This window comes from Molothrus aeneus, chromosome 3, assembly GCF_037042795.1.
Source record: "Molothrus aeneus isolate 106 chromosome 3, BPBGC_Maene_1.0, whole genome shotgun sequence".
NCBI lineage: Eukaryota > Metazoa > Chordata > Aves > Passeriformes > Icteridae > Molothrus > Molothrus aeneus.
Window position 1 is genome coordinate 86,561,474 of NC_089648.1, and position 17,395 is coordinate 86,578,868.

General features: G+C 43.1%; 2 protein-coding genes across 2 annotated transcripts; both read right to left on the reverse strand.

Moving 5' to 3' along the window:
* Nucleotides 1-1,094: 1,094 nt before the first annotated feature.
* Nucleotides 1,095-7,746, reverse strand: LOC136554076 (glutathione S-transferase-like). The gene is made up of 7 exons (XM_066545872.1): nucleotides 7,727-7,746; nucleotides 6,551-6,664; nucleotides 5,890-5,941; nucleotides 3,562-3,694; nucleotides 2,558-2,699; nucleotides 1,716-1,847; nucleotides 1,095-1,406 (listed from the first exon to the last, which is right to left on the reverse strand). Exons 2-7 carry the CDS (start codon nucleotides 6,635-6,637, stop codon nucleotides 1,287-1,289), a joined length of 666 nt encoding a protein of 221 aa, XP_066401969.1. The 5' UTR covers nucleotides 6,638-6,664; nucleotides 7,727-7,746; the 3' UTR covers nucleotides 1,095-1,286.
* Nucleotides 7,747-9,943: 2,197 nt separating this feature from the next.
* Nucleotides 9,944-16,709, reverse strand: LOC136554077 (glutathione S-transferase-like). Its single transcript, XM_066545873.1, has 7 exons — nucleotides 16,670-16,709; nucleotides 15,494-15,607; nucleotides 14,832-14,883; nucleotides 12,502-12,634; nucleotides 11,495-11,636; nucleotides 10,708-10,839; nucleotides 9,944-10,346 (listed from the first exon to the last, which is right to left on the reverse strand). The coding sequence occupies exons 2-7, from the start codon at nucleotides 15,578-15,580 to the stop codon at nucleotides 10,224-10,226; spliced, it is 669 nt and encodes a 222-aa protein (XP_066401970.1). The 5' UTR covers nucleotides 15,581-15,607; nucleotides 16,670-16,709; the 3' UTR covers nucleotides 9,944-10,223.
* Nucleotides 16,710-17,395: the final 686 nt, after the last annotated feature.

Sequence of the window (17,395 nt, forward strand, 5' to 3'; positions counted from 1 at the left end):
CTCTGTGTGGCCAAAAACTGGGGTCTCTGTGGGGGGTCCTGACACCACATGGCCATGCCAGGAGCTCATCCTCAGAGCAGGCCTGATGGCATGGAGTCAGTACCCACAGGCCAAGTTTCTGGTGGCACTCAGCAGCTGCCAGTGTTGTCCAAATGCTTCAGCGAGGCAGGAGAGAAACAGCTCCTGCAACAACCCTCTGTAGTACATGCTTTGCTGCTGAAAAACATGGGTTTATTTCCTTTTTTGATGACAAAAACTGGTTCCAGCTGCATGACGTCTCCTATGAAGAAACTCTTGGCTTTAGCAAGAGCTACAGAGCCCTGAGTTTGCCCAGCTGAAAACTGCCAGTGCTCTAGTTGTAGCTGGATTTAGGGCACTGACTCTTTCATTTACAAACTTGCTTGATTTGGTGTTTAAGTAGTATCACAGAATCATAGAATGGTTTGGGGTAGAAGGCGCCTTAAAGATCATCTAGTTCCAACCCTCCTGCCCTGGGCAGGAACACATTTCACTGCATAAATGCACATTTTTATCAGAGTTCGACAGTCTTGCTAACCTTAGTAGTGGAGCTTGATCAAAGTGATTAGAATGAACAACTGCAGTACAACTTGTATTAAACTTGGTTTCATATTCAGTGACATAAGTCAACATGGATTCCTGCATTCCAGGGTCTCACTAAGACCTGACACCATCCTGACTCCTCCTTTCTCAGTAAGTTTTAAGCTGGTGCCCAGCATTTGTTTCTCAGAGTCTGCAAAGGGCTTTTAGCTGCTGCAATAGACCCTCTGATAAAGGAAACATGGGTGAAGCTGCAGTACAAGACTTCAAGTGTCTAGTGGCAAAGCAGAGGTGCAGTAGGAGCTCTGGTCCAAGGATATTCCAAGTTAAGCTCAGAGGAAAGCTGAATCCAAACTTTCAGCCTCAGCTAACCAGAACACGCAGGCTTTTCCTGGCATTTCCCAGAAAAAAACACCATGACCTACTGTTTGGATTAATCTCTCCTAATTTTCCAACAATTCTAGGGAATGCAATAAAAACAGAACTGACAGATCTTAGGCATAGAAGCAGCAGCAAGAAATCAATGAACAGCTGGGTTTTGAGAATCAATACTAAGAATTTATTTCAGGTATTCTCTTTAGTTATTTAAAGCATTCTGTGTTGTCCAATATACCCCCTATTTAGTGAACTATTGCCTTTGCTGGTAGGATCAAGACTTGGTTTTCAGTGTTTTCATTATTTTCACACTGTCGGCAAACATAATGAATATAGTTTCTGCAGTTTTAGACTCAGTAGAAAATTTTGATCACTTTGGGTACCTCTTCCTCTCGTATTAGCGGTTTCCTCTGGCTGCCAGGCTGCAGGAATTTCTTTATTGGGGGGATATTGCTTATTCTTGCTTTGAAACTCTACAAAACAAAATCAAAACAGCACAGTGCTTAAGGATCATTGCAGCTGTCAGACATTTCAATGTTATCCATGCTCTGAAAGACACATCACAGCTTGATGCTGCAGAAGAAGCTACATGCTTGCCTCTCTTATGCTTTTGGGATTGTAATGACAGAAGGTACCACAAATAAAAAGGCCAGCTACAGTACTTGGGATATTTTACTATTTTGCATGTCACTTCTGACCCTCTCACTCCCACATATTTTTCAGCCACTTTAAATCAGTGGTCCTTTCCTTTCATTCTCCTTTCAAATTCTCCATTCATTTACCTGCAAGAGAGGAAATTTGGCAAGTGTATCAGGTTTGCACTCCTCTGCCATTAAAATGATTTCAAGTAATTGAACATCTGCCCTGCTCAGCTGGTTGCCAACCAGAAAGTCCTTTCCATGGTCTTTCAAAACCTAAAAAAAGAGAACAGAAGCAGATTATGTATTTTCTCTGTTAATAAAATATAATATAGATATAAAATATGTAAATATATAAATGATAACTTTATCTTTTCTTCTCTCATAAAAAATATATCTTCAAAGCAGGGTCACAGATTGCATGGAGTTCTCTGCGAAAGAAGGAAATGCAGTTCAAACACCTGTAGTACAAACAATGATCTGAAGGCACTGCCATCCTAGGCATCATCTATCAGCTCTTTCACTTCTACATTCCTGTCTGGCAGCTCAGTTGTGCTCAACTTGCCTTGGCTGCTGTAGCTGCACTGAAGGCTGAGCTGTATGACATACGGGAGGAACTGCAAAGCTTTTACACAGCATGTATGGTACACAGCATCTATGGGCCACCTACAATACAGGGAGAACTTGATGTCAAAGCTGGTGCTGTAGTGTCTTTTGTCTGAAACAACAGACACTCTGAAACACGGACATTTGGGGAGCTCTGGGTGTGCTGGGTTTTTGCAGCTGTACATCTCTCCCAGATTTGAAGTGCCTTCTGTCCCCTCTGTAGTATCCTGTCTCCACCTTAATCCCAGCACCACTAAAATCCAGAACACTGATTTTCCAGTGGTAGCTTCTCTTCTGTTTTCCTCCATGAAACTTGTGTGCTTCCAGGATGGAGGTTCAAGGTAACAGCATCAATTGAGCTCCAACTCTTTTCCACATACCTTCTCAAAGACTGGGAAGTATCTGTTTTCAGCCTTGTCCATCATATTTGCAAAATGTTCTTCCTTTTTGTCTGCTGGTAGGTAGCCATATTTCATGAGTAACTCATTCAGATCGAACATTCCTTCCACGTACATATCAATTCTGAAAGGAAGAGATCCACTTGGTCAGGTCACACACAGTAGGTCTGAACAGCACAATAACTCCTGGCACAACCTCACTGAGATGCTGGGAAATCCCTGCCCCTTCTATCCCACACACACACTTACACCCTGGCAAAGTTCCCCCTGGAATGCAGTTGCACTGGGGCCAGGCAGGGGGGGAGCTTGGGCCAAAGGCAAATGCAAAATTCCTAGGGAAACATGAAGACTGTAGGACTCCAACTTCTTACTGGGACTGATTCTTGTCTGGAATATGACTTTTTGAACCTGATTACAAAACTGTCATGTGTGCCATCCAGACTTGTGTTAAAAATCCAATCAGCCTAAGTTTAACAGCAGGTCCATACCATTTCGAGCAAATATCTTGACGCATGTGTTTACCAGGGCTTAGTAATTTCAAGCATTCAGAAATACCTCAGGTCAAAACATGTGCCCCAGGAGTGCTCTCCTTTAATAACCTGTAATTAAATCCGTACTAATTCCTGGTTATTTGAGAGAGGAGGGGTTTTGATTCCTTAAAAGATATTTCCCTGAATGTGATGAGGAGGAAATGATGCTGCTGACAACTGCAGAAGAAAATGAAATGCAGCATCAGAAGGACAGTCTGCCCCCCTGACTGCTTTCTTCTGGTAAGTGCATTGACCTCTGACTGATGATTCCTGGGCTCGCTTGCCCTATGGAATCCAGCTGGCTCTCTCTGCTGTAGACATCAGCTGCAGCCACAGTGATCTCGTGCAGTGCTGCCCTCTCCCACTGAATCGAGCTGTGAGCTGCACACCCTTGTGTTTCCCTGAGCTACAGGGGGAGCTGGGGTCTAACAAGCAAAGGTGGTACTGTTACAGTACAGGGCTCTCTCCTTCATGTCCTTCCCGTAGAGGTTGTACTTGGTCGCTATGTAGTTGGCAATGGCTCTGGTCTGCACCAGCTTCATCCCGTCGATCTCTACCATTGGCACTTGCTGAAAGAGCAGGGATCCATCTAGGCCAAAGGGAATAACACAAGGAGAAGTTCAGTCCCTCAATGAGAACCACCAGCATGTGTAAGGCAAAGTAACCACATGGATTACTTTTTTTTAGAATCTGAATCAATCTGGCTGGATAAAAAATCCCAAGATCATCAAATCCAATTGTAAAATCAACAATGCCTAATTCCACCACTAAACCCTCTCCCCAAGTGCACCTCTACACGCAGTGACTCAACCACTTCCTTGGGTAGCCTGTTCCAATGCTTGACAACCCTTTTGGTAGCAACCTTCCTCATTCTTACAGGCAGGTGTGGAAAATGCTCACCATGCAGCAGCCTCTTCTTAGTGACATGATAACAACTTAATACAATAGCAATGAAGTTGCGGAAATTTCAGATTGAGGAAACAGCCCAAGGCAGAACTGGCAGCAGTCACACGCTGAAAAATACATGCACTGCATGGCTCTAACACAGGTGATTTTCATGCAGGTTCATAGAGATGAGAAGGACTGAAAGATCGGGTCCAGCCAGTTTCTGTCGTGCTCTGCTAAATACATCTGGACTTTCTAAGCACTGGCCAACATATAATGTGAATAATAATGAATATATAAACACTAGTGAATAGAAAAGCAAAGAAGATCTTTGTGACAACATTTTGACATTACAAATGGCATCTCATCTCTCTAGGCATGAAGTGGGAACAATGAGTGAGTTCCATGAGATTCCTGCAAGACCCAAATATCACTTGGAGTGAGGCTGCAGCCATGAAATTCTTCAGCTAGCACACAGAAGTCTTATCTTAGCCTGAAAGAAGTAAAAACACTTCTCCAGAAAGAGAGGTATCAGATCAGAGAGTCAGCAAGAGTTTTTGCTTAAGGAATCATATTTCTTGACTCAGATGACTGATCAGCTATGTTCTTCTTTGTAAGGGTGCTTTTAGCATTCTGTTTATGTCCCAAAATACTTTTTGAAAGGCAGCCTCTAACATAGGGACCAAGTCATTATTCCTACAGGACAGCAGGACTGCAAATGCCAACCCAAGCTCAGCTTTGTTTCCACAGGCCAGGTGAAGGGCACAGCCATGCAATTTGGTTTGGAGGAAACATGATTATCATGTCCAGGAAGACAGAAGCTGAAGCCAGCACAGTGGGTAGCTGCCTTGGGAGGCAGGAATGCTGCAGAGCAACAGGTAAACTCAGAAATCTGGAACTCTGTTTTCATAGGGATCATAAAACAACAACTTTGTAGGCAACCTAAGATGCTAAAGACTTTCAAGATGATCTGAAGACAAAGGCCTCTATTGCCATAGGATGGAAGGCAATGGTCACAAAGTGAAGCAAAGGAGTGAGAGACGTGGGAGACGGCCACTGGGTGCAGCTGTAGGGGCTGATCTCTGGGGCCGTTCCGGTCCCATCCAGCTGCTCTGGACCCCTGCCCATCCCAGCCTTTACGAGGACAAAAGTAAAAGACTCGAGGCTCTCTTCTCCTTGGGATCAAAGTCCTACTTTATTCCTTGATAGGTGTCACCTGGAAATCCAGGGAACATCCCTGGGGGAAAAGAGGAGGAATGCTCGATAGTGGGAGATTTTGAACCAGTGAATGGAGGGTGGAGGAAAAGAACCACAGGCAGTGGGATACAAGTGAGGAGGGGGAGAGGGGAGGAGGAGACCAGGGAGAAACCACTACTACTGGGGCTTAGGGGGGAAAGGGGAGAAGGAGACAGACCATGTGATCAGTGCAATTTACCAGACACCCAGTGCAAAACAACAACTAAATCAACTATTTAGTGCAATACAACAAGGGAGAGTCAACCATCTGAACTTCAAGAAAGGCTCTTTGACTGTGTGGGTTGTCCAGAGAAGCTGTACATTCTCCATCCTTGGAGATACGCAAAACCCAGCTGGACATGGTTCTGGGTAACTGGCTGGAGGGGGCCTTGCTTGAATGGGGGAGGTGGAGTAGATAATCTTGAGAGGTCCCTTCTGAGCCCTTCTGTGATTCAGTGGAGGTGGAAGCAACTGGGTGGATGATATCGCCTAATACTGCAGTATGCACTTCTGAGAGTGTACAATCCAGTCTAAGACATTTTCTTTTTAAGGCACTAAAGAATTCTTAGGTGATCTCAGACAAGCAATTCGAATTCTAATTTTAATTCTGATGATGATTATTATTATTCCTGCTGTTATTATCTAAAAGTGAAGGAAACTTACCCTTCTGTAACTTTGTCAGATCCTCCTTTTTTTCCAAGTACGATTCTTCAAACTGCAGGAAGAAGAAAAGTTCTGTTGTCATTCCATGATTTAGATTCTCCAAATTTAGGTAAAGAAGGCCTAAGGAGATGTGTTTTGAGCAATTTTATATTTTTATAACATAAATCGTATTTTAAAGCTGTCAGGCACCATGGCCAGCACTGTGACAGAAACCCATGGGTGATCTTGAAACACACAGACTCCCATACACCATCTCTGGTTTAGTATCAGAATCTGTCAGAGGTAAAAAAAAACAAAACTGCTGTAGTTTTGGACATTGGACATTGGAATTGTAATGAAGGTACTCAGAATTGCAGGTGCTTGACCTCTGTGATTAATCAGAAGATTAAGAAGCCAGGTTCTGCTGCTGGGGTTTTAAATTTCTTCTCTCTCTAGCTACAGGGGAGGAGCATTTGTGGTGCTACCTGCAGGCTTTGCACACGATGCATGCAAGTGAGACAGGAACTTGCCCCCTGCTTAGGGCAAGCTCGTGGTCCCTGTTGGCCTGCTCAGCAATGCACTGAAGGCAGAGCTTGAAGCTGCTGCTCAGTCACGCTTTCAGAAGGAACAGGAGAAGCACATATTTGTCACAGGGTCTCAGCACAAAAGACCAGAAGCAAACCTCAACCCCAGCTGCTGCCAGGAGCCACCGAATTGGTTCCATGCGGCCACGTCCATTGAAGTAGTGCAGCCTGGGTTTTCCAGACATGTTTCCACGTGCCTGATTCCCTGGTATCTGCAATGAAGAAAGAAGGTTTGCACAATAAACATTCATAATCCCGGATTCAACTCCCTAATTCGATTTCAAAGTTGTCTTTTTTGAAACCAATGATTTATCGTCCAAGACTTTACTTAATCAACAGTGGAGGTAAAAGGTAGAATTTATTGAGAGACTGCCAGGTATCATTCTGCCTTCAGATATTACTTACACATGCAGAATATTTAAGGAGAACTCTGTACTTAGAGCAATTGGCGCAGACAGAGAAGCAGTCAATCAGAACAATTTTCATTCAAAGTGTTCTGTTCTGACCAGAAAGCTGCATGTGCTCTTCGTGTATTTTGGCATTATCTCAGAACTCAGTTACTGTTTAATCAGATACATGCTATAAACTCAGCAATTGCTCTGCTTTCTCCAGCAGCCATTATGCTCCATTATAACCAGCCAGGAAGGAATTCTTTCCATCAGTCAATCCTTTTACAACACTCCATACTTCTGAAATGTCTTTAGACAAAACCTCCAAAACATGGAAGTTAATTTTGCCCCTGGTATCATCAGATTTGCCTTTACCACAGGCACAGCCACAGGGCTATGCTTGCTTGGTCCAGTTCCAACTCTGCTGAAATTTCAAGCAACAACAATTTCTAGGCAGAAACTTAAAGCAACAACAGTTTCTAGGCTGACTGTCACCCACCCCACTCAGAACCATGTGTGCACATCAGCCACAAAGACACCCAAACGGTGCCCAGCCTAGACCAGCCTCACAGCTATTGACACCCTGTAGCAACAAAGCTGAAGCTTTATCAGCAGCAAAAGGAAAACAGCCAAACCACCACCATAATCCCCGTGTAAATAACATATCAGCTTCTCTAGAGTAGGAAGGAGAAGGTGAGAGGAAACATTTCCCACTTGTTGTATCTGCACTTCTTTTTCTAATTCTGTGCACCTCAAAAGCAGCTGATTAAGAATTAACATTTGGTACACATAACCATGTTAGTAAAGAAAGTAGATACACACATTCAATCTATAAATTCACATACAACAACTCCCTGCATGTCCAAAATAAAAGAACCCACTTACATTGTGCAGTCAAACTCACTCTAAGCTCTCAGCCGTTCTGCCTTGAGATTATATAACTCTAGAGCCCCTCCCACACCAAGTATTGCAAACAATTCTCTGCAAATGAGAAACCTCTTTCTCTTAAGCAAATAAACCCCATGATCTCTGTTTAGTTACTTCTCACCTACAGAGAATAAATCCCTGAGTAATGATGACAATGCAGAAATGTAAGATACATGATCATTGGAAATATCTGTGTCAGCACAGAATGGTAATATGCCTCCTATTTGCCAGTTAAAAATAATTATAGTGTCTGAAAAGCTCATTCAGATTAAAAAAATACTGCTATGCCAATCACCTTTTATTCTAATATTTTCTGGGTGTTTACTTTTTACACATTGCCACTTTACATAAATCACATCAACTAATTCACCTCAAATCTGACAGAAGCTTCTATGCCTTGCTAAGTGTATATTCCTTCAGGACATTTCTGCTCAATTCCATCAATGGACATTGGGGTGGGTTTTGACAATTTTGGTCAAAAACATTTCCCTGAATTTGACTCAGTGTAAATACACACCAAAGAGAACTGTGAGAGACAATGAATGAAGTGTGGTATCAGAAGGCAAACTGCCCTCTGCACTCCTGACTGTTTTCTTTTGCCAACTGTATTGATTTCAAAATGTCATTACAGAATAATCTTCCATGTACCATCCTGCCTATCGTGGTTAATATTGATATTGTGAGGCAGTACCTGCGGTCAAGGTCAACATACACATGCAAAATTTGGCAGAATTACCCTGAACATAGCAGTGAGATGGAATATTCTTCTTATGTTACACAAGGAGGTTGTATAACTTGCAGTGTGTCACACAATACAATCGGTTTGTTACAATAGGAGGGGCTTTCTCCCTCAGGTCCTTCCTGGACACAAGCTGCAAGTCTGAATGCTTCAGTGAGGCAGGAGAGAAACAGCTCCTGCAACAACTCTCTGTATCTTTCAGCATGATTTGCTGCTGAAAAACATGGGTTTATTTCCTTTTTTGATGACAAAAACTGGTTCCAGCTGCATGACGTCTCCTATGAAGAACCTCTTGGCTTTAGCAAGAGCTACAGAGCCCTGAGTTTGCCCAGCTGAAAACTGCCAGTGCTCTAGTTGTAGCTGGATTTAGGGCACTGACTCTTTCATTTACAAACTTGCTTGATTTGGTGTTTAAGTAGTATCACAGAATCATAGAATGGTTTGGGGTAGAAGGCACCTTAAAGATCATCTAGTTCCAACCCTCCCGCCCTGGGCAGGAACACATTTCACTGCATAAATGCACATTTTTATCAAAGTTCCACAGTCTTGCTAACCTTAGTAGTGGAGCTTGATCAAAGCGATTAGAATGAACAACTGCAGTACAACTTGTATTAAACTTGGTTTCATATTCAGTGACATAAGTCAACATGGATTCCTGCATTCCAGGGTCTCACTAAGACCTGACACCATCCTGGCTCCTCCTTTCTCAGTAAGTTTTAAGCTGGTGCCCAGCATTTGTTTCTCAGAGTCTGCAAAGGGCTTTTAGCTGCTGCAATAGACCCTCTGATAAAGGAAACATGGGTGAAGCTGCAGTACAAGACTTCAAGTGTCTAGTGGCAGAGGTGCAGTAGGAGCTCTGGTCCAAGGATATTCCAAGTTAAGCTCAGAGGAAAGCTGAATCCAAACTTTCAGCCTCAGCTAACCAGAACATGCAGACTTTTCCTGGCATTTCGCAGAAAAAAATACATGACCTCTTACGTTGTGGGTGGTTGGTTGGAGGCAGACACAACACAGACTCACCAAGCAGTCCTCAACAAGCCACGTGTTTTATTGTTCAGAGTTTCTTCTATAGGCAGCTCTAAACTACCAGGTCTCAGCTTCTGTTTGGTCTGGGTCTTAACACAGCCCAATACTCTTACCAGTAATGTCTCTGCATTTATGGTTGAAAGGGATTGGTTGGGGTGCTGTGTTTGAGTTCAAATCTATCCTATTACTCTTCACCTACGGAGTTATTTATCAAACTAGAAGAGCCAAAATAGGTTTCATATCATAGCCAGATTTATTTGTCCAGCTACAGATTAGCTGAATTGTGACAAAGACCTACTCTTTGAGATAATCACTCTTAATTTTCCAACAATTCTTGGGAATGCCAGAAAAACAGAAGCAGACAGATCTTAGGCATAGAAGTAGAAGCAAGAAATCAATGAACAGCCAGGTTTTGAGTATCAAAAGTAAGAATTTATTTCAAGTATTCTCTTTAGTTTTTTAAGGCATCGAGTGTTGTCCAATATACCCCCTATTTAGTGAAATGTTTCCTTTGCTGGTACAATCATGTAGCTTTACATTGAAGTGTCTGCAGTAGGCTAAAATCAGTCCTGTAGCTAAGGAAAGAGAGATCAACCCCCTTTTTTTTCACTCATTCCATTAATTTCACTTTGCCACTAACAGGAAATACAATGAAATACCCATACAGGTGGTATGGGTTTAGACAGCTGCTCAAGAGCGGAATATTTTCATTGCTCTGGCGACATCTTCCTCTGTTGTTCGTGGTTTCCTCTGGCTGCCAGGCTGCAGGAATTTCTTTATTGTAGGGATATTGCTAATTCTTGCTTTGAAACTCTACAAAACAAAATCAAAACAGCGCCGCGTTTAAGAATCATTGCAGCTGTCAGACATTTCAATGTTATCCGTGCTCTGAAAGTCACATTACAGCTTGATGGTGCAAAAGAAACTATATGCTTCCCTCTCTTATGCTTTTGGGGTTGTAATGACAAAATGTGGCAATAACATTGAGTATGTGAGGCCAGTTAAATTGTTAGGGCATTTGATGATAACATATATTTATACTATTATATAATTTTTAGGGCAATTGATCATTTTGCATGTTACTTCTGACCCACTCACTGTCCCATATTTCTCAGCCACTTTAAATCAGTGCTGTTTCCAATTCATTGTACATTCAAATTGCCCATTCATTTACCTGCAGGAGAGGAAATTTGGCAAGTGTATCAGGTTTGCACTCCTCTGCCATTAAAATGACTTCAAGTAATTGAACATCTGCCCTGCTCAGCTGGCTGCCAACCAGAAAGTCCTTTCCATGGTCTTTCAAAACCTAAAAACAGAGAACAGAAGTAGATGATGTCTTTTATCAGTTCTTTTCTCATAAATAATGTAATATCTTCAAAGCAGGGTCACAGATTGCATGGAGTTCTCTGCGAAAGAAGGAAATGCAGTTCAAACACCTGTAGTACAAACAATGATCTGAAGGCACTGCCATCCTAGGCATCATCTATCAGCTCTTTCACTTCTACATTCCTGTCTGGCAGCTCAGTTGTGCTCAACTTGCCTTGGCTGCTGTAGCTGCACTGAAGGCTGAGCTGTATGACATACGGGAGGAACTGCAATGCTTTTACACAGCATGTATGGTACACAGCATCTATGGGCCACCTACAATACAGGGAGAACTTGATGTCAAAGCTGGTGCTGTAGTGTCTTTTGTCTGAAACAACAGACACTCTGAAACACGGACATTTGGGGAGCTCTGGGTGTGCTGGGTTTTTGCAGCTGTACATCTCTCCCAGATTTGAAGTGCCTTCTGTCCCCTCTGTAGTATCCTGTCTCCACCTTAATCCCAGCACCACTAAAATCCAGAACATAGATATTCCAGTGGTAGCTTCTCTTCTGTTTTCCTCCATGAAACTTGTGTGCTTCCAGGATGGAGGTTCAAGGTAACAGCATCAATTGAGCTCCAACTCTTTGCCACATACCTTCTCAAAGACTGGGAAGTATCTGTTTTCAGCCTTGTCCATCATATTTGCAAAATGTTCCTGCTTTTTGTCGGCTGGTTGGATAACATACATGATGAGTAACTCATTCAGATCGAACATTCCTTCCACGTACATATCGATTCTGAAAGGAAGAGATCCACTTGGTCAGGTCACACACAGTAGGTCTGAACAGCACAATAACTCCTGGCACAACCTCACTGAGATGCTGGGAAATCCCTGCCCCTTCTATCCCACACACACACACCAATACCCTGGCAAAGTTCCCCCTGGAATGCAGTTGCACTGGGGCCAGGCAGGAGGGGGAGCTTGGGCCAAAGGCAAATGCAAAATTCCTAGGGATACCTAAAGACTGTAGGACTCCAACTTCTTACTGGGATTGATTCTTGTCTGGAATATGAGTTTTTGAACCTGATTACAAAACTGTCATGTGTGCCATCCAGACTTGTGTTAAAAATCCAATCAGCCTAAGTTTAACAGCAGGTCCATACCATTTCGAGCAAATATCTTGATGCATGTGTTTACCAGGGCTTAGTAATTTGAAGCATTCAGAAATACCTCAGGTCAAAACATGTGCCCCAGGAGTCCTGTCGTCTAACAACCTGTAATTAAATCTGTACTAATTCCTGGTTAGTAGTGAGAGAAGGGTTTTGGTTCCCTTAAAAGACATTTCCCTGAATGTGATGAGGAGGAAATGATACTGCTGACAACTGCAGAAGAAAATGAAATGCAGCATCAGAAGGACAGTCTGCCCCCCTGACTGCTTTCTTCTGGTAAGTGCATTGACCTCTGACTGATGATTCCTGGGCTCGCTTGCCCTATGGAATCCAGCTGGCTCTCTCTGCTGTAGACATCAGCTGCAGCCACAGTGATCTCGTGCAGTGCTGCCCTCTCCCACTGAATCGAGCTGTGAGCTGCACACCCTTGTGTTTCCCTGAGCTACAGGGGGAGCTGGGGTCTAACAAGCAAAGGTGGTACTGTTACAGTACAGGGCTCTCTCCTTCATGTCCTTCCCGTAGAGGTTGTACTTGGTCGCTATGTAGTTGGCAATGGCTCTGGTCTGCACCAGCTTCATCCCGTCGATCTCTACCATTGGCACTTGCTGAAAGAGCAGGGATCCATCTAGGCCAAAGGGAATAACACAAGGAGAAGTTCAGTCCCTCAATGAGAACCACCAGCATGTGTTAGGCAAAGTAACCACATGGATTACTTTTTTTTTAGAATCTGAATCAATCTGGCTGGATAAAAAATCCCAAGATCATCAAATCCAATTGTAAAATCAACAATGCCTAATTCCACCACTAAACCCTCTCCCCAAGTGCACCTCTACATGCAGTGACTCAACCACTTCCTTGGGCAGCCTGTTCCAATGCTTGACAACCCTTTTGGTAGCAACCTTCCTCATTCTTACAGGCAGGTGTGGAAAATGCTCACCATGCAGCAGCCTCTTCTTAGTGACATGATAACAACTTAATACAATAGCAATGAAGTTGTGGAAATTTCAGATTGAGGAAAGAGTCAAATGCAGAACTGGCAGCAGTCACACGCTGAAAAATGCATGCACTGCATGGCTCTAACACAGGTGATTTTCATGCAGGTTCATAGAGATGAGAAGGACTGAAAGATCGGGTCCAGCCAGTTTCTGTCGTGCTCTGCTAAATACATCTGGACTTTCTAAAGCACTGGCCAACATATAATGTGAATAATAATGAATATATAAACACTAGTGAATAGAAAAGCAAAGAAGATCTTTGTGACAACATTTTGATATTAGAAATGCCATCTCATCTCTCTAGGCATGAAGTGGGAACAATGAGTGAGTTCCATGAGATTCCTGCAAGACCCAAATATCACTTGGAGTGAGGCTGCAGCCATGAAATTCTTCAGCTAGCACACAGAAGTCTTATCTTAGCCTGAAAGAAGTAAAAACACTTCTCCAGAAAGAGAGGTATCAGATCAGAGAGTCAGCAAGAGTTTTTGCTTAAGGAATCATATTTCTTGACTCAGATGACTGATCAGCTATGTCCCTCTTTGTAAGGGTACTTTTAGCTTTCTGTTTATGTCCCAAAATACTTTTTGAAAGGCAGCCTCTAACATAGGGACCAAGTCATTATTCCTACAGGACAGCAGGACTGCAAATGCTAACCCAAGCTCCGGTTGCTTTTCACAGGCCAGGTGAAGGGCACAGCCATGCAATTTGGTTTGGAGGAAACATGATTATCATGTCCAGGAACACAGAAGCTGAAGCCAGCACAGTGGGTTGCTGCCTTGGGAGGCAGGAATGCTGCAGAGCAACAGGTAAACTCAGAAATCTGGAACTCTGTTTTCATAGGGATCATAAAACAACAACTTTGTAGGCAACCTAAGATGCTAAAGACTTTCAAGATGATCTGAAGACAAAGGCCTCTATTGCCATAGGATGGAAGGCAATGGTCACAAAGTGAAGCAAAGGAGTGAGAGACGTGGGAGACGGCCACTGGGTGCAGCTGTAGGGGCTGATCTCTGGGGCCGTTCCGGTCCCATCCGGCTGCTCTGGACCCCTGCCCATCCCAGCCTTTACGAGGACAAAAGTAAAAGACTCGAGGCTCTCTTCTCCTCGGGACCCAAGTCCTACTTTATTCCTTGATAGGTGTCACCTGGAAATCCAGGGAACATCCCTGGGGGAAAAGAGGAGGAATGCTCGATAGTGGGAGATTTTGAACCAGTGAATGGAGGGTGGAGGAAAAGAACCACAGGCAGTGGGATACAAGTGAGGAGGGGGAGAGGGGAGGAGGAGACCAGGGAGAAACCACTACTACTGGGGCTTAGGGGGGAAAGGGGAGAAGGAGACAGACCATGTGATCAGTGCAATTTACCAGACACCCAGTGCAAAACAACAACTAAATCAACTATTTAGTGCAATACAACAAGGGAGAGTCAACCATCTGAACTTCAAGAAAGGCTCTTTGACTGTGTGGGTTGTCCAGAGAAGCTGTACATTCTCCATCCTTGGAGATACGCAAAACCCAGCTGGACATGGTTCTGGGTAACTGGCTGGAGGGGGCCTTGCTTGAATGGGGGAGGTGGAGTAGATAATCTTGAGAGGTCCCTTCTGAGCCCTTCTGTGATTCAGTGGAGGTGGAAGCAACTGGGTGGATGATATCGCCTAATACTGCAGTATGCACTTCTGAGAGTGTACAATCCAGTCTAAGACATTTTCTTTTTAAGGCACTAAAGAATTCTTAGGTGATCTCAGACAAGCAATTCGAATTCTAATTTTAATTCTGATGATGATTATTATTATTCCTGCTGTTATTATCTAAAAGTGAAGGAAACTTACCCTTCTGTAACTTTGTCAGATCCTCCTTTTTTTCCAAGTACGATTCTTCAAACTGCAGGAAGAAGAAAAGTTCTGTTGTCATTCCATGATTTAGATTCTCCAAATTTAGGTAAAGAAGGCCTAAGGAGATGTGTTTTGAGCAATTTTATATTTTTATAACATAAATCGTATTTTAAAGCTGTCAGGCACCATGGCCAGCACTGTGACAGAAACCCATGGGTGATCTTGAAACACACAGACTCCCATACACCATCACTGGTTTAGTATCAGAATCTGTCAGAGGTAAAAAAAAACCAAAACTGCTGTAGTTTTGGACATTGGACATTGGAATTGTAATGAAGGTACTCAGAATTGCAGGTGCTTGACCTCTGTGATTAATCAGAAGATTAAGAAGCCAGGTTCTGCTGCTGGGGTTTTAAATTTCTTCTCTCTCTAGCTACAGGGGAGGAGCATTTGTGGTGCTACCTGCAGGCTTTGCACACGATGCATGCAAGTGAGACAGGAACTTGCTCCCTGCTTAGGGCAAGCTCGTGGTCCCTGTTGGCCTGCTCAGCAATGCACTGAAGGCAGAGCTTGAAGCTGCTGCTCAGTCACGCTTTCAGAAGGAACAGGAGAAGCACATATTTGTCACAGGGTCTCAGCACAAAAGACCAGAAGCAAACCTCAACCCCAGCTGCTGCCAGGAGCCACCGAATTGGTTCCATGCGGCCACGTCCATTGAAGTAGTGCAGCCTGGGTTTTCCAGACATGTTTCCACGTGCCTGATTCCCTGGTATCTGCAATGAAGAAAGAAGGTTTGCACAATAAACATTCATAATCCCGGATTCAACTCCCTAATTCGCTTTCAAAGTTGTCTTTTTTGAAACCAATGATTTATCGTCCAAGACTTTACTTAATCAACAGTGGAGGTAAAAGGTAGAATTTATTGAGAGACTGCCAGGTATCATTCTGCCTTCAGATATTACTTACGCATGCAGAATATTTAAGGAGAACTCTGTACTTAGAGCAATTGGCCCAGACAGAGAAGCAGTCAATCAGAACAATTTTCATTCAAAGTGTTCTGTTCTGACCAGAAAGCTGCATGTGCTCTTCGTGTATTTTGGCATTATCTCAGAACTCAGTTACTGTTGAATCAGATACATGCTATAAACTCAGCAATTGCTCTGCTTTCTCCAGCAGCCATTATGCTCCATTATAACCAGCCAGGAAGGAATTCTTTCCATCAGTCAATCCTTTTACAACAGTCCATACTTCTGAAATGTCTTTAGACAAAACCTCCCAAACATGGAAGTTAATTTTGCCCCTGGTATCATCAGATTTGCCTTTACCACAGGCACAGCCACAGGGCTATGCTTGCTTGGTCCGGTTCCAACTCTGCTGGAATTTCAAGCAACAACAATTTCTAGGCAGAAACTTAAAGCAACAACAGTTTCTAGGCTGACTGTCACCCACCCCACTCAGAACCATGTGTGCACATCAGCCACAAAGACACCCAAACAGTGCCCAGCCTAGACCAGCCTCACAGCTATTGACACCCTGTAGCAACAAAGCTGAAGCTTTATCAGCAGCAAAAGGAAAATGGCCAAACCACCACCATAATCCCCTTGTAAATAACATATCAGCTTCTCTAGAGTAGGAAGGAGAAGGTGAGAGGAAACATTTCCCACTTGTTGTATCTGCACTTCTTTTTCTAATTCTGTGCACCTCAAAAGCAGCTGATTAAGAATTAACATTTGGTACACATAACCACATTAGTAAAGAAAGTACATACACACATTCAATCTATAAATTCACATACAACAACTCCCTGCATGTCCAAAATAAAAGAACCCACTTACCTTGCGCACAGTGTAACTCACTCTAAGCTCTCAGCCGTTCTGCCTTGAGATTATATAACTCTAGAGCCCCTCCCACACCAAGTATTGCAAACAATTCTCTGCAAATGAGAAACCTCTTTCTCTTAAGCAAATAAACCCCATGATCTCTGTTTAGTTACTTCTCACCTACAGAGAATAAATCCCTGAGTAATGATGACAATGCAGAAATGTAAGATACATGATCATTGGAAATATCTGTGTCAGCACAGAATGGTAATATGCCTCCTATTTGCCAGTTAAAAATAATTATAGTGTCTGAAAAGCTCATTCAGATTAAAAAAATACTGCTATGCCAATCACCTTTTATTCTAATATTTTCTGGGTGTTTACTTTTTACACATTGCCACTTTACATAAATCACATCAACTAATTCACCTCAAATCTGACAGAAGCTTCTATGCCTTGCTAAGTGTATATTCCTTCAGGACATTTCTGCTCAATTCCATCAATGGACATTGGGGTGGGTTTTGACAATTTTGGTCAAAAACATTTCCCTGAATTTGACTCAGTGTAAATATACACCAAAGAGAACTGTGAGAGACAATGAATGAAGTGTGGTATCAGAAGGCAAACTGCCCTCTGCACTCCTGACTGCTTTCACTGGAGAATTGTATTGATCTGAGGAAGTCAATACAGAATAATCCTCCATGCACCATCCTGCCTATCTAATCTACATGGTTAATATTG

Excerpts from the sequence above, each read along its gene's own strand:
- LOC136554076 (XM_066545872.1), bottom strand. The coding sequence starts at position 6,637 with ATGTCTGGAAAACCCAGGCTGCACTACTTCAATGGACGTGGCCGCATG. Across the intron at positions 3,695-5,889 it reads TCTGACAAAGTTACAGAAGG|ATGGATCCCTGCTCTTTCAG; the intron begins GTAAGTTTCCTT and ends CCTTTGGCCTAG. Across the intron at positions 1,407-1,715 it reads CCAAATTTCCTCTCTTGCAG|AGTTTCAAAGCAAGAATAAG; the intron begins GTAAATGAATGG and ends TTTGTTTTGTAG.
- LOC136554077 (XM_066545873.1), bottom strand. The coding sequence starts at position 15,580 with ATGTCTGGAAAACCCAGGCTGCACTACTTCAATGGACGTGGCCGCATG. Across the intron at positions 14,884-15,493 it reads TGGCAGCAGCTGGGGTTGAG|TTTGAAGAATCGTACTTGGA; the intron begins GTTTGCTTCTGG and ends TTCTTCCTGCAG. Across the intron at positions 10,347-10,707 it reads CCAAATTTCCTCTCCTGCAG|AGTTTCAAAGCAAGAATTAG; the intron begins GTAAATGAATGG and ends TTTGTTTTGTAG.